Source organism: Lepisosteus platostomus, chromosome 11 (genome assembly GCF_059453375.1).
Source record: "Lepisosteus platostomus isolate fLepPlt1 chromosome 11, fLepPlt1.hap1, whole genome shotgun sequence".
NCBI lineage: Eukaryota > Metazoa > Chordata > Actinopteri > Semionotiformes > Lepisosteidae > Lepisosteus > Lepisosteus platostomus.
The window spans coordinates 33105933-33133808 of NC_142621.1; the positions used below are offsets into that span (position 1 = coordinate 33105933).

At 48.6% G+C, this 27876-nt stretch overlaps 2 protein-coding genes and 1 long non-coding RNA gene across 4 annotated transcripts; 1 reads left to right on the forward strand and 2 right to left on the reverse strand.

Moving 5' to 3' along the window:
* Positions 1–173: 173 nt before the first annotated feature.
* Positions 174–9623, reverse strand: echdc2 (enoyl CoA hydratase domain containing 2). The gene is made up of 10 exons (XM_088599303.1): positions 9232–9623; positions 7438–7505; positions 6116–6203; positions 5750–5836; positions 3992–4084; positions 3351–3407; positions 3075–3262; positions 2689–2739; positions 2426–2473; positions 174–1037 (listed from the first exon to the last, which is right to left on the reverse strand). Exons 1-10 carry the CDS (start codon positions 9470–9472, stop codon positions 960–962), a joined length of 999 nt encoding a protein of 332 aa, XP_088455429.1. The 5' UTR covers positions 9473–9623; the 3' UTR covers positions 174–959.
* A 688-nt stretch (positions 9624–10311) lies between these two features.
* On the reverse strand, positions 10312–18985 carry ccdc190 (coiled-coil domain containing 190). Of its 2 annotated transcripts, none has more exons than XM_088599308.1 (4): positions 18495–18985; positions 15505–15713; positions 15270–15411; positions 10312–13919 (listed from the first exon to the last, which is right to left on the reverse strand). In XM_088599308.1, the coding sequence occupies exons 2-4, from the start codon at positions 15659–15661 to the stop codon at positions 13508–13510; spliced, it is 711 nt and encodes a 236-aa protein (XP_088455434.1). In that variant the 5' UTR covers positions 15662–15713; positions 18495–18985; the 3' UTR covers positions 10312–13507. The 2 variants fall into 2 exon arrangements, with proteins under 2 accessions (XP_088455434.1, XP_088455433.1); XM_088599307.1 differs by having other exon boundaries at positions 10312–13922; positions 18495–18983.
* On the forward strand, positions 17638–27821 carry LOC148652498 (uncharacterized). The gene is made up of 3 exons (XR_015925366.1): positions 17638–17923; positions 23594–23800; positions 26471–27821. It is a non-coding gene; the product is annotated as an uncharacterized LOC148652498 (long non-coding RNA).
* The last annotated feature ends 55 nt before the right edge of the window (positions 27822–27876 follow it).

Below are 27876 nucleotides of genomic sequence, written 5' to 3' on the forward strand. Positions count from 1 at the left end.
TTGCACTCGTAACACAAGTGAGGCGACAGGGCCACAGGCCAGCAGTGCCAGCGCCTTGGCGCAGTCGGGGCAGCGTCGGGGCACTGTAATGAGGTAGGGTGAAGGGCGGTACTGGAAGACATACTGGCCTGAACACAGCGATGAAACAGGATGGCTGGAGTTTACGAAAGAAGTCGGTAGAAGCATTTTATTTTCATTACAATTACTGACAGGGCATTGCAAATTACTGAATCATTGCATAGATATGCAACCATAGTCCCCCTCTCATCGGCGCCCCCAGCGTGGTGGTATTAAACCTCCACACCCAACAGTTTGCTTGACCCCACACATCTGTCTGTTCACCTGGACAGATTCCAGTGTCTCTTCAGCACACAGCGTAGGTCGTACTGGCTGGAGGAGGGCTTGGACCACAGTGGTAGTGATGCACAGCTGGGCTGCAGCTGAGGCATAGGCAGCAGGTACAGTGTCATCCAGTCCTCTGGTCACAGCCCTGTCCTTTCCCTCTGTAGTGTTTAAGGAAGCAGGACACTTGAGCACACAAGTCTACACTATTTTTCTCATTCAGATCGACTGTAGGAGCGAATCAGGACAGACAACTGGAAGTTCAACACCCATGCGTAGAAAAGGGGGCAAGAGGAGTGAAATGTAAAAATCTATCCCAAAAAAGATTTAAAAAAAAAAAAGAGGACGAGTCGCGTCTTTAGCTGAAGCAGACAGAAGACTGGAACAGCTACCGCTGAAGCAGACTTGAGCAGCTTGTTATAGTGTGGGCGCAGATAGACAGGAAAGAGTACACTCTAGTAAGCGCTTGAGCCACAGCAGGATGGAGGAGACTGGATCTCAAGACGACATGCGCAGGACGGGATGCGAAGGGGAGTTTAAGACCCGACAGCGCTGGGGCAGGTGGAGGGGGGTCTGGACACTCGACCTGAATGGACCGGTGCCAGCGCCGCCCGTAGTTACTCCCCCGTGTAGCGTGGAGGCCTCTTCTCGATGAAGGCAGCCATGCCCTCCTGCCTGTCCCGTGTTGGAATGACCTGGGAGGAAAGGGAACGGGGAGAATCACAGACATCCTCCTGCAGCACCTGGGCTCCCGTTGCCTCTAAAACCAGCAGCAGTTCTCTCTCTTGTAGCACGAAAGGGAGTCCATTTAGTAAAATGTTGTGATGAAAATAACTCGGGCCACATAAATGTAGAAGATCTTCACTGTGCAATACAGCTGTTGAAGAGGCATCTTTTCTGGCTTGTTTATAGCTTGTTTTACACCACAATAGCTACAGAAGTAACTTGTATCCAGTTCTGCTATAGCTTCATTTCTGAAAGTAGATAAGGGGATGAAGCCCATATTTGGTATCGTTCCAGCTTCTCTGACCTCACTGATCTGACAAATACTTTGATAGCGCAGGAACAAGCGCTCTCGGGTACGTCTAGGTCACCATTCTTTACCTCACACGTCTAATTTAACCCTCTGACCTCTTGCAGCTCTTCACAGGTTACTCTAATTAAAGGGTTCAAGGAAATAATTTGCAAAAAAAACAAACACTGGAGTTACGAGGATCCGGGTAAAACATTTTGGATGTTGAGAACTTAAAACCCGCTGAGAATTTCAAGGTGAGCAGACTGAGGGACAGAAGCACCGGTGTGAGGTCAGCAGGGACCAAAAATAACCCCAAAAGGGGTGAAATGGAACAAAAAGGCAAAAAAAGAAAGGTGTACCGCTGTGCAACTCGACCTCCAGGCTGGGCTTACCCTGTTTAACGGGGCCCAGCCTGGGGAAAAGGAGAACCGCTCGCACAGCGGCGACCAGACTGGACTGACCCCGTTTAGCAGGGTCCAGTCTGGGAGAGCAGGGCGCGTAAGGCCAAAAACAAAACAAAACTCAGTGTGTGAAAAAGGCGTGCCTGCCCCGGTGAAGATATTGCCTTACGCAGGTGCAATCCCCTCTGGGACTGTCAGTGTAACACTCCTCCTTCCGGGGTGTCCAGTGTGCCTTTGTAGGACCTGCACAGCTGTGGCTCATCCTCTAGTAGCCGGGACAGCTGTGGCTACAAAGACGAGGCCTCCACACTGGACACTCCCCTGCGTAATGCCACAGCTGACATGGACCTGCAGCACACCCCAGAAGCGAAGAAGAGGTGGGCCAGTTTTGAATTTCTCTCCACATCCCAAAGTGGATATAATACCAGACACGGTGATAGCATTACAATGATGCAATAGCCAGCGTAATCGCATGTTTGAAGATGCGAACCTCAACACATTTAGAAAGGAACACTGGTGGACACGCTACAGTGGGAACCCACAGGAGCACGCTGTCCGTGCAGCAGTGTGGGGGTGAAGGGGGGCGCAGAAGAACACTGACCCCAACCCACCCCACTCACCCCCACAGGCGTGCTGCCCCCGCGACCCCTTCCAGCCCCCAACTCACCCTGGCGTAGCACATTCCCTCGATTGCCATCCCAGTGGAGATGTCCACCTGCAGGGCACAGCCGGACAGGCCCGGGGAACGAGAGAGGAAGGGGGAGGAGGAAGAGCGGGGCAGAAGCAGGAAGAGGGTGAATTCCCAGAGGTGAGAAACAGGGGGAGTGTGGGGGGGGGGGGGGGAAATGACAAGTCACAGGTCAGCAGCACACACCATCACGAATGAATGAATAAATGGGATTGGGATGAATGGATAATGAAACACCACACCTCAGATCCTCTGCTCATGGCCTCCTTTGCCATTCGGACAGCAACCGGAGCCTGCGGATTAGAAGAGAGGGAGTCAGACACAAGACACGGGCATGCAGTCCCACACCACGCCAGAACCAGACGGCAAACCCTGGTGCAACAGCGATCACACTGCAGTATAAAAGACACGGGGAAGGAACCCAAGAGTGATGGAGTCACGGAAAGAGACGCAGGGCTCAACAAACGCACATCAGGATTGTCCTGCGAACATTTGTATCTGAACATGGAACAAGGAAGCTCAGTGGTTTCGTTTGTTGCACTAAGCTCTGGTCATGGGCTAGAGAGAGACCGTACGAGGGCGAGAGTGAAACTGGGAACCGCGGACACTAGAAATCCATCAGACGCACCTGTGGCAGTATCTCTCGGGCCAGGTCCAGGGCTGCCCCGTAGGCCGCGTCTCCGGTCGGGTTCTGCTCCACGGTCCGGTTCACTAGGCCCAGCTCCAGCGCCTGCGCCCCCCCCAACCGCCTTCCAGTGAAGATGAGCTCCTTCGCCACGGCGACACCCACCACTCGCGGCAGACGCTGGCTGCCCCCTGCAGGACACCGCACAACCGGGAGCATTCAGGACGGGCAGACAGAGGCTGATGGGTCACAGTGGCTGTTATCCGTCTTATTGCTCACCAGCTCCAGGCAGAAGCCCTCTGGTGGTCTCGATCAGGCCCATCTGTGCAGAAGAGGCTGAAAGAAAGGATTGAAGTCGAGCTTTAGAGGCAAGAGCGCACAGTATGTGAGGCACAGCAGGAAAGTACAGCTGATTACCCTCTGCCAATTCAACTTTTAAAAAAAGTTACAAAAATACAATTGCAGATAACTTCATAGGGGAATGAGGTGGTTGGTTAGACCTCCTGCAAAACTAGTCGAAGAAATTCTATTCTCGTCCGCCTCTAGGAAAGCCAAAGCAGAAAAACCCCTGGGATTCCCCGTGCAGCTGCTGCACACGCGACCAAGTGTCTCCCAGGACAGATGGGATTTAGGCGGCCAGCATTCTCTCAGCTTTAAAGCGCAAAGCCAACTCCTGTGACCAGCTGGGCTCCCGCGAGCTTGCAGTGACGTCGCAGTGCGAGACGCCACTCCTCCAGTCGGCACCTGGCATCCTGTATCAAATAATGAAGGAGCCCGAGAGCTGGAGCTGTCCGACAAGCACGTCTGCAGGTCCTCGTGCCCTTCGTGAGGTTTTCAATGCGGTCTCTCTGCGGACATGCCCAACGCTGACGCACCGCAGTCCCCCCGGACTCCTGTGTGGGCAGGCAAGGATGGCTCACCGGCTGTGCGGAGGTCACAGGCCAGTGCCAGCTCCAGGCCCCCTCCCAGGGCAAAGCCGTCCAGGGCAGCAATCGTGGGCATGGGCAACACCGCTGCGGGGCGGAGAGAGGGAGATCAGAACATAAAAGGTTACAGGCAAGAGGAGGCCATTTTACACCTGGGTTTCAGTCGTTTCTTGGACACAGAAGTAGGACAGAGAACAAGGTAAGGAAAGCTAGCTCTCACACAGCAGGACACCCACACCACTAAGAAAGTCCCAATGTATTCATGCTAGGGTCTGGAACAGCTTGTCAGCTACATGACTCTTTGCAGACCAGAGGTGACTTTGTTGACTGCTGGGGTTTCTTTCTATTTAAGTTTAAAGTTATAATCTGGATGGTTTACTTGCACAGATTATGTCTATAATATCTCGGGAAACTGAAGACATTTCCTCCTTTTACACTTGGTCACACTGTGCTGCCTATGCTTTCACTGATGATGTTGTCTTTTTCTTTTTTTGAATAAATACATGTACAATGAAGCAGAGCGATGGAGTCTCTCCGTGCAACAGACAGGGCGTTTCATTTGGAGAGTCCAAACCCCTGCACCCTGCTCATGTTTCTCCTCTTTACACTGCGTCCTTCATGCGAATAGAGAATGAAAAATTATACATCCGAAGTCTGGATTATTTTATGTTTCCAAATTGGGTTCAAGAGGATGATAAGAACAAAATTCAAGCATACAGCACTATTCAAAATGTTTGGAAGCACTGTGCACAGAGACAAGAGGAGGCAACAGCACTTTTCACATTGTCCATGAAGGACAATTAACTGTTGCTGGGCTGCTTGAGAAATAACAGATGTCATAAAATTAGGCATACCCCCTGGCAGGGGCCCAGCAGGACTGAAACTGTGTCAAAGAGAAACAATAACAAGATGCTCCAGGGCTGGGCTGGGAGGGGGGTCTAAACGAGCTGTCTGCTCTCACAGGGGCTCTCCTTTGATGTACAAATGTGTCAGTCAGGGAGGGTGGTTACTTACCCAGAATCCCTTTCATCTCCTGTAACGGAGTGTCTATATAAACAGTATACTGTACCTCGACTCATGCTTTGAATCGCACTGCTACTCTGTGGCCGTGTCATTCCTGTATGCATACACAATCAACTCACTGCGCTTCTCACAGCGAACCTGACTAAGAGAATTCCTTTTTCTACATCCACCAATACCCTCACTCCCTGCACAGAGACCCGCTTAAACTACTGCTGTCTGACTGCGATGGCAGCCCAAGGCCTCCTCTTTTTACTAGGTAAAACTGCACAACCAGGGAGCCTGTATGCTGCCCGACAGATCTTCACAGGGAACCTACGTGTTAAATATGCAATATGTTCTTTAAAGTAATCTGGTGAGGTCGGGTTTCCTAACAGCTATCTGCGTTTTCATACATGCTCCTTGACAGTTTAGAAAGAAACATGTATCCACCCTCTCTCTTGTAAACAGGCTTCACCTCAAACTGAGAAGTCTTGGGGAAAAAAGCATGCACTGCAGACTTAATAATATTTACATTCATCTCCCATTCACTGGCACATTTAAGAGCTTCACAAAATACCACCTTCAATGGTTGCATAGGATATGAAAAGTCAAGCTGGACTGAGTGGACTGAGCTGACTCATTGCTGATTGGTAGAGAAGCTATTAGAGGAATGCAATTTTATTGAACGCTTGCAAATGTATTCCACCCCAAGTCTTACAGACCACCTCTCCCCAGTGCAAAAATTCTCACCGATCTCCGTCATCATCGAACGTAGTCCGTGCACAAAGAGCTCTGCTTCAGAGTTACTCATCTGAGCGCGTTCCTTCAAATCAGCACCTAGGTGGGAGCAGACAGCATTTCAGAATTCAGGGGAATGAACTCCTGATCGCTGGAGAGAATAAATCGGAATAAAAGCCTACTGCTCCAATGTTTTTTTATCTCGTACTACAGCAAGAACTTTCAGCGCTTTCCTCACTGCAGTAAGAATGTGTTGCTGTTAATGTCCTGTGAACTGAAGGATGAAAAACTGCGTTACCCTGGGTTGGGTAAGGAGGCCTGTGAAGAATACTGTTTTCTCTGAATGACATTTCAGTGGGCCCTCACACTGGCACTGACCTGCGCAGAAGACCCCCTGCACCGCGCTCCGGAACAGCACGACTCTGACCGCGGGGTCGTGATGCAGCGCGGACACCAGCTCCCTCATCTACAGCACAGGGGGAGAAGGGGACAGGAGACTGAGCTCACCAGGGGAGCAAGCAGAAACACCATCAGAGCACACCCTGGCAGCAACGTCTTCTTGCAAGGCAATGACCGGTATCACAGGCTAGGGCTGGGCGATAATTCGATAATGATAATTATCGCGATAAAATTTTCCTCGATATAAATTTAACAAAAGTTCAATAAATGTCGATATATACGTTTATGCTTTTGCGCACAAAATACTGCGCGAGTGCGCGTGCGTGTTGCAGACCGGGCAGCTAAACTTGGTGTTGTTTACCCACACGGTGGTGGCTGACAGGATTGTAGTTAGAGTGGAGAAATGAGCGACACTGAAGCAAATGCAGTGCTGCCAACGACCAGCTCGTAGGACGATGACATCGTCTACAGAAAAGGTAATTCAACTTCGGTAATTTGGAGATATTTTGGCTTTTTACGATCAGACATAAAACAGAGCACTTTAAACTTTGCAGTCTGTCTGAACCATCTTCTATGTGTGTTTTATCACACTCCGGAATTTCATTTTTCTATTAAGATATTTATTTTGTAAATTTTACTCATGCATAATTTGACATAAAAAACTTGAATACTCTCTATTCATTTGTTTAATGTTTCTGCTGTGTGGCAAGTGTTTGTTGCGTTCTTAAAATAGTTGTTTAATTTTCCAACTTACTGTTTCTTCAACTTTCACTCAGGAGAAAAAAAATCTGCCTTTAAACTTGAAAGAAATAATAATTTGTGATGTATCGTGATAATTATCGATATCGACTGATATGAAAATTTTTATCGTGATAATGTGTAATTTTTGGCCATATCGCCCAGCCCTATCACAGGCTATTCCAAATGCTTGAATGGTAGGATAATCCTATTATTTTAAATTCAACAACATTACTTAAAAAGAGTTCCAGATCTAGAAGCAGTGAGGAATATAAAAATGACTTGGGTGTCGACCACAGCGTCTGCTTTCAGCTCAGTGTTTTTTCCATCCTGTATTTGCTGTTTGTTCATGTTTTTGCAGGCGACGCTCTGCCCTTAGTGTTAGACGTGATCCGGCAGGTGGCTGCCTTTCTTATCAGAGAAGCGAGCTCCTGTGGCTTTTTGTGCAAATTCAAATTCAAAAGCTTCACAGGCACGACCGGCAAATGACCGTGCTGACTGCGGTGGGTAAACTGTTATATCCCGCGATATCAGGAGACAATAATATCGGCTCTGCCGCTTACCTGGCTCACAAACACCTTCCCCAGGGCGTTGCGGGCTCGCTGCCGGCACATCACGACTTCCGCCACCCCTGTGGAGAAGCCCAGGGAGGAATAAGGAGCAAAGGAAGGCGAGAGAGCGGGGCTGAGAGAGGGCGGTCAGAGGGTTGAACCGGACACCGCGGTACCGTTTCAAGACCCGTGGGAGAAAGAATAAAGGTGCTGTGGCCTGGACAGGTAGCAGGAACAGGTGTTTCTGGGTGTCAAAACATGAAACAGAGACCTGAGGTCAGAGAAGCCCGGAGATAAGGGATAAGGCACCTTCAGTTATCTACTTTAAGAAATATATCAGAAACGGAGGTAACAAGCGAGGGATATACACTGAAGCACAGAACACTTTATTTGGTAGTTATCGTGCTGCAGGAACTCCCAGGTGTGGTAAGACCGTCAGGTTTGAAGGGTACAGAGTCAGAATCTATCCCAGTGAGGCTGGGGGGGGTTGACAGTCAGTGAAGACAGCTCCGCAGCAGCTGCTGTGGAAAACACTGAAGACGCATCTTCTGTAAACTTTAAAGACATTACTGAAAGCTGGAGAGCAAAGTTAGACTGGTTCCTGTAATTACTCACGACGAGATCAAATGAAGGCAAGAAGACAAGGTGACCTTTCAGGAGGGTTAATGTTGTTTGTTTTGCTTGACACCATTATTTAACACCCTTTACGGTTAGCCTGTTGGCTTTTAAACCCACAGCCCTCCAGTCAGAAGTCCGGAGCCCTGGGCTTTACGCCACACTGCAGTCCTGCAGAAAAGAAGCTTGTTTTAACACCTCTGGCTTACTGGGTGCTTCTGAGGGCACACTGTTTCCCCTGCTCAGAGTGACTCAGCGGCTCTTTCCCCTCCACTGAGCCCATTCAGTCCATCTCCCAGGCTCATGTGTAACTCTGCAGGGCAGGTGCAGCTCCTGAGACCCAGTGTGGCGCAGGGCCAGGCTGGGCAGCTGCAAGGCGACACCAGGACACCGTAGGGCGCAGCTCAAGATGGACGAGCCAAGTGCGTCACACTCTCGCTAATCATCCACAGGTGTGGGGGGGTCACACCTGTCCAGCAGTTAGATACAATCCAGCCTTCGGTACATTCGGTACTGCTGCAGGAGCCACAAACTATGCACCTGCCATTTCAGGCTGCATAGGGTACCTCACTTCTATTATAGACCGATGTGAAGTAAAAAAAACTATACACGCGATCCATTAACAAAACCTACAAGAGCCTGCAGAGTCCAAACCGAACAGTGGAAGAGGGGCTCCTGTCTCTGCTCTCCGTGTGTCAGCGCTCTGCTTGCTGTTGCCCAAGGCAAAAACGCTGTGCTGGCAAAAGTTGAAAGGAAGGCAAATTAATTTCAACACTTCATTAGTCTGGTACTGTAAGAGCCACCTGAACCAGAAAATTGCTTGAGCAATATATGTTTTTAAAATGTATTTTAAAGAGATTACAACTGCTCACAAGCCACAGTCTCTGTATTCAGCTCTGCCGACTTTAATCCACCTCCTCTCACTCGTCAGAGCAGTGATACAAACTCGGCCGCAAAATACTGCACGTCTTTGTACTACACCCAGCAAACACTGGGTATAGTGTTTTACCAGTGCGTGGGTGGGTCCGGTTATCTCTTCTGTATGTTTGAACACTTTGATTCTAATAGAAAAACAATTCCCAAGTGTTGCTACCGCTACATTGCTACACGGTAACACTGGGGACATCGCAGAGTGGCGCTGCTCAGATGATCCACATCAGAATAACGCAAACCCCCTGAGCCCTCTCTCACCTGTGTCTTCTCCGTCCAGCCGGTTTAATCGCACCTCCACCGAGTCGGGGCTCGACGGCTCCGAGTGCAGCCCTCGACCGTGGATTCGCGGAGACCCCAGGAGTCCCGCAGCCGGTCCGGACCGCTTCTCCCCGCATGGCACAGGAGCTCCTGCCCGGGCTGCTGCGCCCACCGACAGCGGCCTGAGGCCAGCCAGGAGAGCTCGGCACGGCCAGGGAGAGAGTTTCCTAAGCAAAGTCATTGCCGTTTGCTTTCCCAGCAGGGTCACTCGCCTCAGAAGTAGCCGTCCGCCACACGGTTTATGACGAGGAAGTTAAGATAAAAAAAACAAGTTTCGGGAAAGGATATCCCGCCCACTCAAAGGAGGGGCCTTGGTGAAGTAAGGGGTATGGAGTGGTGGAGGGTAACTTTTAAAATCCGCACACCAGTGATCGGCAGTTCCTGGCACCTGTGGAGTTGCAGATTGTATAGTTTTACATTCCTTCCATCTCTTTCGTTTTTAACCAGCTGCCTGCTCTTGTATAGACTTTCTGATGAGTTAGAACTTACCGTTTTTCTTTTTGTTTTCACCCGGAGAGTGCTACCGTAGGCCTACCTGTTTATACCGGATTTTGAACACGTTTCCTTAGAAATGCAAGACGTTACTGCTTTAAGTATCTGAATGTGCGCAACTCAACTTCAAAAACGGATATTGAAATATTCCAGTGGACACCACCAGATGGCGCGAATGGGCTAGCGACGAAATGCAACAATTAAAATAGTATGCTCCGTCAACAATTCCTTTCCTCCTCGTTCATTCTATGACACGCAAGTTTTTTTTTATTAAAGTTGTCCCAGACTAACATATCGAATGAGCATCTGGTTCTTTTGACCATTCTAAAAAGATCTATGTGACCAGTGGTGATGACACTACGGAATACTAAAAAAATCTTAGTTTTTCTTTTTTGCAGCTGCGCAAGTTTTAAATCTGACCTTTGTCTTGATATTGACCATTGTGTCCTGATTGGCTCAGACTAGGACCAGCTGTTCACTAATTGGAGGTGTTACAAAACACTGGTTCCAAACACTCGATCCAGTCTCTTTAATCGGGTTTATTTACTATCAACAGACGAATATGAAAAATATGGTAGGTGCACAATTTGTAATCAAAAATGTTTATTTTTTCATTAAATATTATGGAATTGTTATTAAGTACTTCGAATCCTCCTCCTCCTCCTCCTCCTCCCAGTAACAACAGAGGTGTCCAAACCCAACCTTGGGGAGCCCCAATCCAGCAGGTTTTAAATAAGGCTGCTAAATTACCACAGATTGGGAATAATTTCACCGTGATCAATAAGGCAGGTGTTCACTTAAATCAAGTAATTTAGTGATCATGTGACCCAACTCTGAGTGTCCTTCAGTCTCTATGGTCTACAGTTTTGTTAATTAACCAGCACACTTGCTTAAATAATTAATATTGCTCAAGTGTTCCCAACAGGTAAAAACTCTAAGAGTGCCTGGTTTGGGGGCTCTCCAGGATCCCTGATTGCAGCAATATGGACTTAAATCTAACAAACCTAAAAGCCTCTGGACTCCATTCTTTAAATATTGTATTAATGCAGTTTTAATAACATCGAAATGCAACAAAATAAGTTAGCCAAATTTAAACAGTTAAAATCCCTGAATTAAATTTCATTTAAAAAAACATACAGAGCATCAAAGAGTCTTACACTTGGGGATGTGATAAACTTACAAAGTAAGCAGGTGAAAGTCGTCTTGGTAGCAGATTGATGGATGTGACACAGGTAAATTCCTTTTGTTGATTAACAGGTGTGATCAAGGGGCTGTTCTGGGAAAGGCACAAGCTAGCAGCTTACCTCGTGGGTACTGCCACAGGAAAATCAACCCGCCTTAAACTGGCCTTCTTCATGCCTGCTCACTGGTCTCTGAGCCATAGAAGCCACACCGCACCCCAGCTCACCCCACGAATGTTCAGTGGGGCTCAAGTCTGCCAAGTAGGATGCCTGCAGCACAACTGTCACGTTCTCGTCTTGCAAAAAACGAGCACCACGAGGGTGGGCGCCGACCTCCTGGAAGGCTGTGGTGTCAGGATGAGCCCACAGGAAGGGCTGGACTACAACTAGATCCTCCTGTCCAGACCGTCGGACCTTGACAGCCCCATCAAGTGCTCGGTTGTACACAATTGGGGAATCGTTCCGCCCCTGTACCTCACTCCCTGGTGACCAGCAGGGTGTCCACACAGAGCCCTGCTTCATTTCTATAAGGGACTGCAGGCGAGTGCACCCGAGATGTTGCTTCAAGAAACTGAAGGCACTGTCTCTTGACAAGCAGTGAATACTGGTTCCCTTCTGTGTTGTACTTTCTTCTTTTCCGCCAGGCTTGACACTGAAGAGGATAACTCCCTGCATCGCCAGTGTCCGATGAACTCACTCATGACGAGCTGACGTCACTTACTAATTCAACAGTCCAAGTCACCCGTGTGCGTTTCAGTCCATTGGTCAAAATGACGTCAAAAGCATTTAGTCAATTTACAAAATTGGATTTATCCAAAAAGATGCATTTGGGAATAGAATTCTAGAAAAAAAGAAGTTTCTTTTGATGCTCAGTTTAGTGTATAAAAAACGTATACATTTCTAGCTGCTTTCAGACAGTCCAGGTGACTGAAGTCATTAAAACCAGGCATGAGGCATTGGTACCACATTACAATATTCTATCTGGCTTATTAATTAGAGTTAAAATGGCATCAATCTGCACCCAGCCCACTCTGCTCCATTGAAGAATTTTGCCCAAAATAAAAAAACAGCCCATTTTCTTTCATGGCTGTAGAACAGGACAATATAGCAATTCAGGTTCTCAGTGCAGCACAGGAGCGTTACGCCACGCCCCCAGAGGGCTCGGCATTCCACCTTGCATTCCAACACAGTCCCCAATTAGCCAATTTATCCCATCTTATTTAATGCTGCTTCACAGTCTGCCCTGCGCTCAGTATTGAGGTTCTTCCTGGCTAGAGCTACTCCCATTCTTGCGGTTACTTTCTACTTGGTTTTTTGGCTTCCTGATCCTGGTTTGTTTTTTGACTACGTCTCCTGGTGTTTTGATTTTGGTACTTTGATTCTCGCTTTGGTTTCGACTCTCGGCTTCCTTACGGCTTATGGCATCGCTTCTGGTTTTGTACTCTTGCACCGGCTTGTCAACCCTCGGCTTTCAGACCTTGGACTGTTCTATCAACCATACTTCTGGAAATCGCCCTGGGTTTCTGCATAGGGTCCTCACTACTGACTCGTAACGAGGAGAGGCTGTGTGAGTCGGCGCAGAGAATCCTGTGCCCAGGGGACAGTGGGAGAGGACTGAGCCATCGAGGGGAGAGAGGGACTGGTGTCTAACTGGCTAAACAGATGAGCCAAAGATATTATTACTATCATCATCATCTGTACACTTATATTGCGCTTTACTGGACACTCCTCTCAAAGCACTTTACAGGCAATGGGGACTCCCCTCCACCACCACCAATGTGCAGCCCCACCTGGATGGTCATCAGTCTGCTCACCACACATCAGCTATCAGCTGGGAGAAGAACAGAGTACAGAAGCCAATTCATAGACTGGGATTATTAGGAGGCCATGATTGGTAAAGGCCAATGGTAAATTAGGCCAATGGTAAATTTGGCCAGGATGCCGGGATTACACCCTTACTCTTTTCGAGAAACGCCCTGGAATTTTTAACGACCACAGAGAGTCAGGACCTCGGTTTTTACGTCTCATCCGAAGGACGGCACCTTTTTACAGTATAGTGTCTCCATCAACTAGGGTATTAGGACTCACACAGGCTGTAGAGTGAGCACCCCCTACTGGCCCCACTAACACCTCCTCCTGCAGTAACCTTCGTTTTTCCCAGGAGTCTGGCCAGGCTCCCACTGCTGAGCTACAGCTGGTTGCCAGTTGTGAGTAGCAGGATGATATGGCTGCTGGCTATAAAGGCTCTCTAGTACTGGTCCTCTTGACGCCAGTGTCTGCTGCTTCTAGGTCCAGCTGGACTCAGTTTACTTATTTATGTGGGTAGGCAACTTTCACATCTCTCACAGCTGAAAACAATTCAAAAGTCTGATTGGTCCAATTATTAGTTTGATGAAGGGTTCAATTAAATAATCAAGACCTTAACTGGCACAAAAACCAGCAGACACCAGGGTCACAGGGCCCTGGATTGTTTAGCTCTGGCCTGTGTCAGGGGTCAGGGGTTAATGGTCAAGGGTCAGGGGTCAGCCAGGAGACGGGGGGGTTCAAGGGTCCGAGCGTGCAGCAGCCTTGCCGCCTGGGACGGGGCGTGCGAAGATCTCGCGCAGGGAGAGCTCTCGCTCACACTCGGGCTGCCCGCGGTGCCGGAGGTAGCGGGCCTTGCGGGCCTCGGACAGCGCCTGCGGGAAGCTGGGCAGGGTGTAAACCGTGCGGAGTCGCCCGTCGGGGGCCAAGGCTTCGGGGTCTGGGGCCGGGGGGGGCTCCTGCTCCCCCTCCCCCCGAGCGGAGCTGCTCAGCCGAGCCGCTGTCTGCGCTCTGACGTCCGGCAGGCAGAAGGGGGCTGCGGAGCTCTTGCCCAGCGACCCCCTGTGGCTCCCCCCAGCCACGAACTCCCGAACCCGGGCCTGCAAGCCCAGGGCAGGGCCCTCTGTCCGCAGAGGAAGGGCCTTCTGGGACCTACTGGGAGGAAGACAAAAGACAGCAACAAACGCTTCAGGAAGCAGAAAGTCTTTAGCTCTGGTTGACGACTCGGAGCCCTGTAGTTAACGGGCATGGGGTGGAAAGCCCAGCTGGATGCCAACCGGGTAACAGAGAGGCACCGTTAATATTTAACTGACACCAGAGACAGAGGGAAAAGATAAGGCAGAGAGAGAGAGTGCTCTGGTCGTAGCCTTTCTCTGCACCAGACAAAACACAGAGCGCCGGTATTATGTCTTGATTTTTGGTGGTAAACACGGACTACCTACGTAAAATGTGCCAACCCTGTCTCCATATTGCAGAGTCTCGCCGGCGTTTTCACCAGCGGCCACGCGCCTGCTTGTAAGCCGAAGACAGTCACGCTGCCCTGACCTGTTCGAATCTGAGCCACAGCAGTGAGCCGCCGAGGAAGGGAGAGTGTAGGAGGGAGGGGAGGTTGATAGTGTTGGAGCACATTAACGCCGAGCCGCGCAGGAAAGCGAGAATCACATCCAGGGGCCAGGAGCCACAGCTCAGGGTGCTGCTTAATTATCTGGGTCAGTGAGCTGAGAGACAGGGGCAAGACCGACTCCCTCCACAGACCCGTTAGGGCACTCAGGAGCACACTCATGTGAACGACATCTCTGTGCAACAGCCAGCTCACTGCCTGGACTGAGTTTACAGAGAGGGGTAAGAATGGCTGACTGAGGGACAGATTAATTCTGCAATGTCAGCTTCTGTGCATCGCTTTCTGGTGTCACTCACAAATTATTTCATGCAGATCTAAGGGTAGGTTTGCAATTAGCATTTATTGCTAATAAGAAAACTGTCTGATCTATCACTGAGAAAAATACTGCAGAGAGAAAGGCAGAAACTGTTAATATTTCTTGTGTCCAGTGGTGACATTTAATTTCTATTTTTAGTTGAGCAACTAGCTGAAAAATATCAGCAAGCCAACTTCTTTGCCCTGTTAAAAATCGCTTGTCACCATGAAATTGCTAGCACTGCCACAGACTATAAACTGACAAGTGCAGGTTAAGAAATGTCCTTGTCAAACCAATGGCATGGATTGATAGCAATAAGAGCCAATTTTGAAACCATGCTAACATGAGTACAAGCGGACTGAAATATGTAGGTGATCCCGCACTACCAGAAACTGATGTTCACACAGAAGCACACAAACACAAACTGTCACGCAAAGAACAAAACAGAAATGCACAGATATATAAAGAGATTAATACAAGATTTATATGAATGTGAAACAGCACACATACAGAGGCACACAATCACAAAACTGGACTAATTGGGTTGAAAGGGGTCACTAACTTCAATAGATCACCCTCCGCTCACCTCAAACTGTTCGGTTCTTTGCCACCCTGGGGGATTGTGGGTAGGAAGGCTCTCTTGTAAGGCGGCACTGGGCGATCAGCGACAGGAAGTGGGTCGTGAGGTCGTGACCCCAGGCTGGGAACCATCTTTCTCCAGGAGTTACCTGAGGTCAAAAGCGCGTGTCACTGCAGTCCACGACCAGCCCCTCCGCGGAGTCGTACCCGGGGGGCGGCGGCCAGGCGGAGCCTGTCCTCACCGTGCCTCAGGGCGCCCAGGTCCCTCTGCAGCCGGCGCTGCTCTCTCAGCAGGCTGTTGACGTGGTAGAGCCGGGCCGCCTCCAGCCGCTGCAGCCCCTGCGCCAGCCTGGCCTCGCCGCGCCGGGCCTCGCGCCACTCCTCGTCCAGCCCGCGCATCGTCGCCGGCAGGGGACAGAGGGAGAGAGTGGGCGGCAACTCCCAGCAGGAGCTGTTCACAACCAATTAGATATTTACTTTATTTATATAGTCTTCTTTTTCATCATACATGCCAGTTCCATATGTGCCAATGGGATCTGGTTGTGTTATGTGTATTGTATATCGCGCTACGTCTTTTACCTACCTAAAGTCCCCATCTGGGACAGTAAAAGGAAGTGTTTTGTTCTGGCCAGCACCTCAGCTCCACAACTCAGCTCTTCATTTGAACTGTTCACTGTTTCCAGCTCAGAAACGTGCGAGAGGTTGCTTTTTGCTGATTGCATTTCATAAGTAACATGAAATATTCCGCTGGAAATGGGAGTCTGAGGCTCTGCACGTGTGTGTGGTTTTAGCTGAGCCAGGCCCAGCTGTGAGTCTTGAACATGGGGCATCCCCGACTCCCCGCCACCAGCGATTAAAGCAGCAGTGAGGGCTTGGCCCACCTTTCTCAGCGCTCCCCCGTGTGCACGGCCGCCCCCTACACACGCCCAGCGCAATAACACCTGAGCCTTCGGTGAGAGCCCAGTGGGAACCTGATATCTACCCACAGTGCCCACTGAAAGAAGAAGTCAGGTGCCTGAAAGGCATGATTCTGCAACACAAAGAGGAAAGGTGCTCCATCGTGTTCTGAGGGGTGTCCCGCCCTCTGCAGCCAGAGGGCGCTCCTTCTCTGTCCTGTCTCTCATTTCCGGTTATTTGCTGTCCTTCAGATGTTTCTCTCTCTCTCCGGGGCTATATATTTCCGGGTCTTGCACTCTGCCCTGGCTCAGCATTGACGTTCAGATGTCCTGAGACCCGCCTAGCACCAGGTCGCCCCAAGTCCGCTACCTGAGGGCATAGGTTTCTATACGGCATTTCCTGAACAGCTGAGCCCGGGCTAACCCCCGTCTCGGTCTAATTGCTCTCCTGCCATTCTACGGTTCGTCCTTTCCGATACCCGTGACAAGGGGACATGGAGACTGCAGTTCACAGAACATCCTCGTGAGGGCTGACAGGGCCAGTGTCCACCTCCCTTCTCGCTGTGGGCAGGTTCTACTCTGCTGATTGTCAAACCCTGCCAGGATCTTTGGCCAGTCCTCCCTGGATGCTTTCTAAGCCATTCAGACAGGTAGAGACACAGAAACAGGCTTTCTTTCAAAAGTCTGGGAGGGACAGACCAACATAACTAAGGACGGGCTTCATATTATGTATATCAACACCAATTATCATCTTTTTAACAAACACAATGTCTTTTCTTTAAAAAAAAAAATTTATGTTTTTCCAAATGAATATCTGCTCCTGCTAGCTCTCAATCAACTCACCCAGGACAGATTAAAATAATATTTTACTCTTCCTCTTCCTACAAGATGAGCGCTATCAGGTGTTCAGCTCTTTTTCAGTCCAGGTTGCACAGAGTTGTTTGTATGAAGGAAAGGCACACATACAGGAAAACAGAGTTTGGGTTATTGCTGGTTTTCTCATCTGCAGACTCTGGCATCACATTAGACACTGGATACTACAGCTCTGACTCTTTTCTTTTTTGCACAGATGAGTGTTATCCTGAAATGAGGTTATGATACACATGGAAGACCTGCAGATGATCCAGCTGCTTAGCAATGGAACTCTTTGTCAGATTCTCTGTATTGGCAGAAATATTTTACATTTTTTACATTACAAACGTACAGGCACGCTTTTAAGTCACCAAAGTGTATTCAGATTCTATATGATGCACAGTTTATAGCCATCCATCTGTTTTTTAAACAGCTTTATGCAATTCAGGCACAAGGGGGAGCCGAAGCCTATCCCTGCAAGCAACGAGCACAAGGTTGGATACACACTGGACAGGACGCCAGTCCATCAATAAGAATATTAAATGATTTTATGAATTATTATGTGACATCTTCCAGGTCCCGTTCAAACTATCTGCTCTGAAAGGTGTCTCGGTCTTGGTAGTCAGGAAGAGTTTCGCCGCTGGGACTGACTTTAGCCTTCACTGATCCTATCAAACTCTCGCAATGCAGGTATGCGGCACTACTGCGCAGGAAAATCACTGCGAAACTGCAGCGAAAAACACTGGACATCTCCACACGACAGGCAGAGATCCGAGATCTCATTTGAAACAGAAAACAAATGAACTGCAGAACCCAAACTTCGGGGGGCGCTGCTGAGTGGCGATCTGAATATCGATACACCCCAAACTAACCCGAGAGACCCTGAGCTTCTGTGAAGCTAGACGCGGAATCCGTAAGTGCAATTTATATATATAAACGTAAACCGAACATTTCGTTTTAATTTTGCAAGCAACACAAACATGGCTAAATACTTAATGTGGCTCACTGTATTCCAAAAAACTTTCTGGAAACTTTTTTTCAGAACATGGGACAAGATGTGAAAGATTGTGACACAAGATTGTGGCACAAGATTTTTTTTTTTTAGCCACGTCGATTACAGTGCACAATTCCACAAACTTTTCTTGTATATGAACATACTCCACAGCACTTGCCTTCCACAAATTAGAATATTAATTTGCAAGGACGAATGACACTGACGTTTTAAAATGAGATACATTACACGATGATGAATTATTGATGAAAACCATGAAAGGATAAATATAGAAATGTATCAGAATCGAGCCAGGCGATACTGTGGTCTGGTGATACAACAACGTTAACTTTTTTATCATTTGTTATCATTGTTAAGAACAAGTCTACACTTCTTTGACGGAATGAAGGCCGTTGGTTTAAAAGCTGTGAGGACACAGTCGCTAGGGTATCTCTTTTCCAGTTAAGAAATACACTTCCGAAACTCTCCTTACCTTTACTGCACCACGGGACCGCGGGAGTACTCCACTTCTGCGCTGCCGAATCACAACCCCCTACACCCCCCTTCAAGGAAACTGAAGACTCAAATTCTGTTACCAACACGGTCCGCAGAAAACACAGAAGTTTTCGGTAGGGTGTTTCAAAAGATGCATTGTCGTAATAATAAAAGGGGTTTTTAAATCTGATAGTTTCAGACTGCTGGGAAAGCTGGCCAGGGAGCTTGCGGTCTGAGTCCAGGAGCGTCACGACACGCTGGCCCCGTTCTCGGACACTGCTCACGATCGTCCTGCCTCCGTGATGTACAGGACTCCCTCCACCTTTCACAACAAAAGCGACACTGCTTGGCAATACTACCAGTGCTTAGGAAAGTTACACGCAGTAGTCCATTACACAGGACAAGCGTCCCAGTCATCCCACGGGTTTAGTGAGCTGTTCCTTTACAGATTCCAAGAAATCAAATTTTACAACTCGATTAAGACACTTGCACCCCCCTGTCCTTGGCAACTCTCAAAGTAGCTTCTGGTTTCTGTCTGTAACTGTGTGATTTAAATACAGGCGTTCTGAGGGGTAGAACACACGCCAAAGTATTTTAAGATGAAACATTTGGAATTGCAAAACACAAAATATCTTCTCACGACGGAGGTAGTTTGTCACAAAGGGAATGTGACAACAAGGAGAATGTGGCTGATCGATTTCTGTAAGCAGTGGTTATTTATTTTAATTGATGAATTATGACCTTAACAGGCCCACACAGAATTCTTAGTGCCTTATTACAAAGATGTCGTCGATAGCGCACAAAACGTTAACGGGAAAGGGTTTACATCCTGCTGTAGAGGTATGTGTATTCGTTCAATTTTTCATGACAGCAAAAAAGGTGCAGAAGGTAAGCATTGCCATTTAATTAAAATATCAGGCGTTTTTGTTTAGTCGATATATTACTATACAGAGACGTAATATTACTGTGTTAGTTTCAGAAGGCTAATATCTCGGCGTTTCCGAAGTATGGATTTCAAATACGGTACGTAAAAGACTTAATGTAACCGAAACTACCTGTATCTGTGTGTCGATAGGCACTAGGGTCTTTTTTTACTTTCCTCCCCGTAGCTGTACAAAATGTTTTTACAACTAAAAATGGCAGCATGAACAATGCACATTCTAATTCTCCATTACTGTCGGGAGAAATCGGTTACTTGTTTGGCTACTTTATTATTCAAATAATCTGCCTTTTCTATTCTGCAAACTGTAGAACTGGTATGTTGCGTTTTTCTGAACTTGTTCTATATTCCAGTGTGAATGTATATTTGGGCGGTGGGATAGCCATATTTCTCAGATGTGTTTGAGATGTGGTGTGTGCTGTTATATTTTAGCTGATCTAATGCTTCAAATTGTGTGTACATTGATGCATTTTGTATATGAGTCATACCTATACTGTAAATTATATGTTACATTAATTTTTACTGATGGTTGTCGTTACCACCTTGTTGCCTGATCTGGTCAGATCTTGGGAGCCGAGCTAGGCCAGGGCGCCTGGTCAGTACCGGAATAGGAGAACGATTCCAAGGAAAATCCAACTGCAGCCGATAGACCAGTAGGTGGCGCTTTTCCCTCTGGATCAGAACTTCCATACCAGTGTCCCAGTATGGTGATGGGGGACAGCGTGCCGTTGGCTGAGGTGTTATCCTGAGGCCCCGACTGCTTGCTCAGTAATGAAGTACGGTGCTGTTAAATTCCACTTTTCCACTTTGGGTTTGAACTGTCTGGCCTCCCTTAACCCCCCGCCCTCCTTAGTTAAACTGATTAAGTTAATTTCTGCAGCTGGTCTGCAGTGGATGAAAGGGGTCCCCTTCTGTGTATAACTTTCTACTATTCAGTAATGCCAGCATGGTAGTATGTCTAGAAATGGGTTGCCCCAGTAACCCCCTCCTTTTGTCAGCCTCTGTTTCCATGCCTCAGGCTGTGCAAATGCCCAGACCTGTGACCTGTGCACCAGATCAGTCCACGGTCACTCATCACAGAAGACCTGTGGGAGACCACTGCACTGTCAGTCATCACTGTGCTGCAGAAGACCTGTGTGAGATCAGTGCACTGCCAGTCGTCACAGAAGGCCTGTGTGAGATCAGTGCACTGCCAGTCGTCACAGAAGACTTGTGTGAGATCAGTGCACTGCCAGTCGTCACAGAAGGCCTGTGTGAGATCAGTGCACCGTCAGTCTTCACAGAAGACCTGTGTAAGATCAGTGCACTGTCAGTCTTCACAGAAGACCTGTGTGAGATCAGTGCACTGCCAGTCTTCACAGTGCTGCAGAAGACCTGTGTGAGATCAGTGCACACATCAGTCGTCGTAGAAAACCTGTGTATGTGTGTGAGATCAGTGCAGTCGTCACAGTGCTGTTCTCTTATACAGGTATTGTTTCGACCGTCTCTCTCTACACAAGTACTTGCACAGAGAGAAGTTGCTTGCAATTCAGCTCAGATACCCCAGCCAAGATCATCCCTCCCCTCCCCTGGGTTATTCTAGTCGCCCTGGTGATTTCCCAAGGTTACAGACAGTCATGTTGTTGCCGAGGGAAAAAGGGACAAAGCAGCCTGACCCCCCAGTGTGGAGGGTTTCCATGGAGGCCAAAATTATTTACATTCCTCCTGCAGACAATGGAAGCCTCGTCATATGATCTCTGGCTGTCTGACTGTGAGACAAGCCAGGCCGCATTTTTATTGAATTAGAGGTGATCAACTCAGTCCTGCAGTTGAATTCTGTCCAACTCTTACGCCACTTCATTAATCTAACTGTCATAATTTCCTTAATTAAGTAAACGTAACCACTAGGCTTTGGTCACAATGACAAGCTTCTTATAAACCCTTTCTGACCTTAGCCTCCTGTTCTCCCATCTGCTGTCTTGTTTAATTATTTTGAAAGCAGAATGATTGTCTTGATTAATTTCTTGTTTATTACCTTTTTACTGTGCTTGGTGTTTGCACACCGTGTCGAGATAGACCTAAACATAAAATAGAAAATAATAGGACAACTAATTAGCGCTAATTATAGGATCACGAAAAGCATTTTTTTTTCCTTTTGAGAAAGATATAAAGCTTTGGAAAAGACTCCCTTCCTTCGAACACAAGAAGTGTCGTAAGGTCTTGTGATCAAGTTCTTGCGGATTTGAGAGAATTCCGAGCCCACGGCGCCCTCTGCTGGTGGTCGGCCGCAGTGCCCGCGATGCCGGCAGGTGCGCGCCGGCCCCTGCCGGTTCGAGACAGAGCTCGCTGGGGGATTGACGGAATGCCTCCTCACCTGCTGGATTACTTCTGTAGGCTCAGCCTGCCCTGCTGTGGAGCTCCCTAGAAATGCATAAAGCAGCAACGGCCCCTATTGTTCCATTTAAGCTTTTATACTGTCAGCTACCGGTTAATGTTTTCTAATTATTGACTGATACAGCCACTCTTCTCTGGGTAGGTCTCAGCCTGTGTTTGTGTGTGTGGTGCAGTGTTCTCGGGGTGTCAGCACGCATCACCAGCTCTCTGGAAGTACCTGCGCAGACAATTAAATGCTCGTTATTTGCCAGTTCCGGGAGCGAGGCTGCGTGTCTTCTTGATGCTGATCCAGTGCTTTTCTCTGAGGGTTCCTGTCAGCCGTGCGCAGTGCTGATCCGTTAGCCCTGTCGCTCCAGGGGACGGGTGTCCGGAGCAGGAGGCGGATCTGCAGTACCGGAGCGGGGGACAGGATGGGACGGGATGGGACAGGGCGGTGGGAGGAGGAGGAGGGGGAGGGGGAGAGCCCGCGGCCCTGCGACAGAAACTGGGTCAGGGGTTCGCCAGCTTCATCTCTCTTTCATCTCGGCGCTGATTCAGCACTGTGTGGTACAGGAAGAGGGGGGGGCAGACTGCAGCACAGAGCAGGCAGGCAGGCTGGAGGGGAGCTGGCACTTACAGGCTCTGAGGACGGTGCTCCCTGGACTGTGAGCTCCAGATCCACCTGAGGCCAGGTGTCCAGACTGGTATCGCCCCGTGTTGGTAAAGGTGCAGTTCAGAGCCCAGGGCTGCTGTGCGGTTCTGTCCAGAGAGCATTCGGCACACTAACCGGAGCCCCCTCTGTACCACACACACACACTCACACAGCTGGCACGGGGTACGTGGATTCCAGAGCTCTTTTGAGTGAAAATAAGCCAGGACACTGTGCGAACAATGCCCCACTACAAAATACCGCGTCCAACATACTGCTCCACATTTGCTACGGCTGATCTTTAAGATGCACACTCCTGCATTGAAACATCAAGTCAGTGAGCATCTTCCGTGGTGGAGAGACACTGAACTTTGCAGATGGAAGCTGTGCCCAGGTCACAGACTGTGCGTCTGGGTGTGTGTGTGTGCCTTTTCTCTCAGGTGAAATGACAATCCTGCGTCTTTTATAGGGTTTCCCAATAACATACCTCCCGGACGTATCATGGAGAGTTGCCAAGTCCTGCTGCAGTATTAATAACCCTCATTGAATTCCCAGCCTCTCCCTCCAATATTAGTATTGATGTATTGTCTTGGGATGGTGTAGGATCAGTGTGAGGTGGTGGCCAGGGCTGTGGTCTTGTAAGTAGTAGGTGCTGGGTTGAAATCCAGGTGGGATGTTGCAGTTGTGCTCCACTCAAAACGTGGCGATGAAGTGCCCTGCTGCATAGATGGTTAGAAAAGTATGTTACTCTGGATAGCAGTGTCAGTACTAATATGAGCATGAAAAAGTACACTGGGGTGATGTGTGTCTCAATAGTGGCTCACTCCAGTGGGGAGAAGTTGGGTGGCAACACTGACACGCTGCTGTAAAGACATGCCCATTAGCAGCGTCACTGAATCAGCACTTGCTGTTCCAGTTTAAGGCACCAAGCTCTCAAGTGTAATTGTTCTTTTACTGGTCTGCTGTGCAAATGAGATTTGGCATTCAGACGTGGCGCCAGCACACTGCCGTTCTAGCTGCTGGGATGACAAGACAACTGACCCTGGGCCAGACGTGGCTGGCTGCTATCTAGCGCTGGAGATGGGGAGCCCAGTAGGACAGGCTGTGTGCACTGAAGCCCTCACCCAAATCCCTTCCCTCTTTCCCCTCCTTGTAGGCGTCAGGAGAGGAGGGGGAGCTGGAATGTGACCCACCTGTGCACAGCAGCCCCCCACACAGTACTCCACACTGCAGCTACAGGCAGCGCGACCCTGCAGAAAGACCGGACCCCATTCCAGGGGCAGAGAGAGAGGTACACGGAGTCAGACAGAGGGAGACAAGGCTAGAACTCAGGACAGAGAGAGGCAGAAACCGAGTGGTTAAGGTGTGTCAATATACATTAGTCCTATTTTCATTTTTCACTACTGTTTGATTGTGCCCTGCGTTGGGTTTGCGGTTTGCTTGGTACCAGACCGAATGGGAGTAAAAGATTCAGCGAGCCTTGTAGTTTGGGAAGTAAAATGCTTGAGAAGTGGACAAAGAGGCAGCAGGCAGAGAGAGACGGGCACGCTGTTGTTGTTGTTCCTCCCAGATACACCGGATGAAGGGAAGAAAACACTGGTGAGTCAAGGAGTCGATGAGACGACGACAGCTCTCCCGTAGGACTCTCGACTGTCGTTGCCAGAGGGCCAGTGTGTTGCCACTTCACACCAGGATCTTATGCTTCACTCTTACTGTAAATGTGAAGAGGCAGAGTGCTGGGCAGCAGATCGCACGCGGAGGTTCCACTGTAAATTATTGAGAATGATGGGAGGGAGGGTGTATTTGTTACAGTATATGTTAGCTATTAATATTCTATGTGTATGTTTGCGTTGTGTCACTCAAGAGGTGTGCCAGTACTGGAAGGGACCAGTCGTTCCTGGAAAGGTGACTTGAATTTGTGAAAGAGACAGAGACAGGGTTGGTAGAGACAGACACGCACTACACACGGGGTTTACTCTCATGACCTTTATTAGGAAGTGTACAAAGTTGGCATGTAATAAAATTCTGTACATCGCTTATTGAACAATCTCTCCCTTCGATGCAGCATCGGGGTTATCTGACAGAATAAGGTGCTGTAGCGATAAAGGCAATCGATCTGTCAGTCAACCATTAAACCCCGCAGCCTGCTTTTCTGTACAGATCAGCACAGTGGATACAGTCAACAGTAGGCAAACTTGGTCTCTACCGTTTTCCATGCCTTAATTATTTCATGAATTCGAAAAGATCGAAGACTGATCGCAGGCCGAATAGCAGCTGTAACGTGATTCAGGTGCATCTTTTCAATTCATTTGAAAAGACCAGAGCCCAGAAAACAAGCTTCACATCCTCCCCACGGAGAGAAATTTTCAGTAGCAGCTTTTTTAGCACTCTGGTTGGATCTGTGCCTAGCCATCAAAGGACTTGAACCGTACTGAGTTTTGTTTCCTATTGTAAAATTTCCTCTTTTATTTTAGGCTGCTTTCACTGTGGAAGGATGGTTGTCTCCTGAGTAAAGCAAAAGGACACACAGTCTCCAGGCAAACATGCCATGAAGAGTGTTACTCACAGCTCTTTTTCCTTTGTCTCAGAGCCGTCCCGGGTTAGGGAACACTTTGAGGCAGGTTCCAAATGTCTGTTAAACCCCATGCCCCAGTGGGACTTTTCCTTTCAAAGGATTCGTCGTGGGACTTTAAACACAAACTACTGACTTTTCTGTCATTTTTTTTTATAATCAGAACTGTGATTTTTATGTATTGCAGGAGTGGCCAGCCCAATACCTGGAGAGCCACAGGCCTGTAGCTTTTATAGAGCTCGATCACAATTCACAAGCAGCTATTTTGATCCGGTGAGCTGGGTAACTGCGGCCACCCCTATTCTAGTGGCCTGTGATTCTCCAGAACGAAGGCTGCCCACATCCCCATCCTGATCTACTGTAATTAAATAGCAATCACACGATGTTCTTGTGTATATACTGTATATAGTTAGATAATTTTATATTTCTATTTTACATAGTCTGAGGAGGAAAGGAAAGTGCTTTTCTTTAACTTCTTACATGATAACAACTGATATTCACTTAATATAAGCTACTACAATTTAAAAAGCCAGACCCCTGGTAAGCAATGACGGGCCTGTGTCCATCCATTTAGTCAGAATATGAGAGACCTACATGTCACATTACAGCAAGATATTAAGCAGAGCATGTTGGCAGGCAACGCCAGTCTCCACTGAAAGTGCTCTAGTCACATCGGGAAGGCAGTGGCTCAGGGGGACAAATGTCAGGGAGCTCAGAGCCTTCTAAAACAGGCGCTGTCAACGAGTTCTCTGCGTGGACTTTAAGCCACTTGCCTTTCTCCACACTGAAGCACTTTTACAGTGGTGGGAAACGGCTTTCTTTTTCTTAATTCCGCAGTTCTGCCATCAGCCTACTTAAGGTGGAGAAGAGGCTCGATTTGGACAGCCAGGTTTATTGGGGTAACTCATCTGGCTGAAGAGAATGACAGTCACCCCCCTCCCCCCCCCCCTTCAGGGGAGGGTGAGCCAGGGAGCTGTGTGGATGAGGATGAGGCAGAGAGAGGGATGAGAAAACCGAAACACGCAAGCGAGCGGGCCAGAAGCGAGATGTTTATACACGAGTACATTAGTGGGCAAGATTAGGGTTTGACTATGTGTCCTAATCCTTTGTTTAAAACTCCATTTACTGCAGGCCTGATCTTCCCGAGTCGTCCTCAGACACCTTTTCCGTGCGTGCTTTTCACTGTCTTGTTCATGGAGTCTCGCTCAGACTAACCTCCCTCTCACAGCCGCCTGAAGTGCAGTCTGGACACAGACAAGCGCATGAGTGAATTCAGTTAGGCCCCGGCAGGGTGATGAATTTATAAACCTGGATGTATGCTATCGATTGACTTTAAATCTGCTGCCTCCTTCCGTTTTACACAGCTAGCTTTAAAAATGAAGAGAAATTCTTTTCAGTTTTATTGCTTTCTGGGCAGACAGCCTTGTCCAGATGCTCAGTTTCAGTCTCCTGTCTACTCAGGCAACAGCTCCTGATAACAGAGTTCACGGCTGTCAGAACTGCTCAGGGGATACAGATGAATGTTGCAGTAAAGGAAAGACCACAGACGAAGAAATATGGGCAACTCTCCCCCAGGAAAAAGAATTTAATTAATCAACATACATTGTATGTATACAAAATTTTAGTGAGGTGGTAATGTACTCAAAATGATCAGGATTTGTTTTCAGCCAAATTAAACTATTGTGAATAATTGAGCATAATTAAAACATAAAATCTGCTCTATGTGACCTGTCATAATAATGCAATTCACTTCCTGTGGTTTTGATTATACATATTGTGTTGCGGAGTAAATAGATTTATGGTAAGAACTGCAGTAAGGTGCAGTCGTGTAGATATTTTTGTTTTTTTTAACTAGGGAATCCTGATTATGTTTCCTGTTGTTTGGCTGTGAGTACCCTTAAGAGAAGCCAAGTCTTCATTTTCTTCTTTTTTCAGGGTAACTAGTGAGCAAAACTAATTGAAGCAGCAGGATCCCACCGGGATCCAATGGCAGCAAGTCAGAAGCGGCATAGCTGGGCTGTTTCAGGTGCCGGGCCGTGCTTCTTTATTGGGTACTGAAACAAAGAGGGGTTCTGTAGTCACCTGGCAAGTGCCGCAGATATGAAAGAGATCTGTGTCACAGCTCACGCATCAGGCACATTTGTGCATTCCACATGGGCTCCAGCTTCCTGCCTTTAAGCCCCCACCTCTCGGCGGCTCTCGCGGGCTCCAGGCGCTGTCAGCGCGGCTCAGCGCCCCAGGGTCCGGTTACAGTGCGGAGCGAGGTCAGAGCCCTCCCGGCCTCACGCCACCCCGGGTTCCTCTTCTACTGAAGGAGGGGCTCCCCTCTGCTCAGCAGGGGTGCACAGCTCCCGTCCTGGGGGGCCCCAGTGCTGGCCAGTCTTTACTCTCCTTCTGCTGGTCTTTAGTCTAATCGGACCAGTTTAATGCTTTCCGAGGGTCTGCGGGTGGTGATGCTTTAAAGAACCAGAAAGCCCACTGGAGTCTGGCTCTCGAGAACTGGGCTCGTGCGCCAAAGTTGTCAAGACTCTAAGCCTTCCTACCCTGAGAGGGGGGATCCCCTTATTTATACGTGTGTGGTCATACTGTACTTCTGATGCCCGTGTTTGTTGTGTTTCGGTGTCATGGCTGCCTAAACACGCAGTAGGAAGACTCTGCCCATGCCCCAGTATTTCCCCTCGCTGAAGTTCTCATGCCAGGGCTGACTTGCGCTCACTCACGCTCACTCACGCTCACTCACGCTCACTCACGCTCACACACGCTCACACACGCTCACACACGCTCACACACGCTCACACACACGCACACACACGCTCACACACGCTCACACACGCTCACACACGCTCACACACGCACACACACGCACA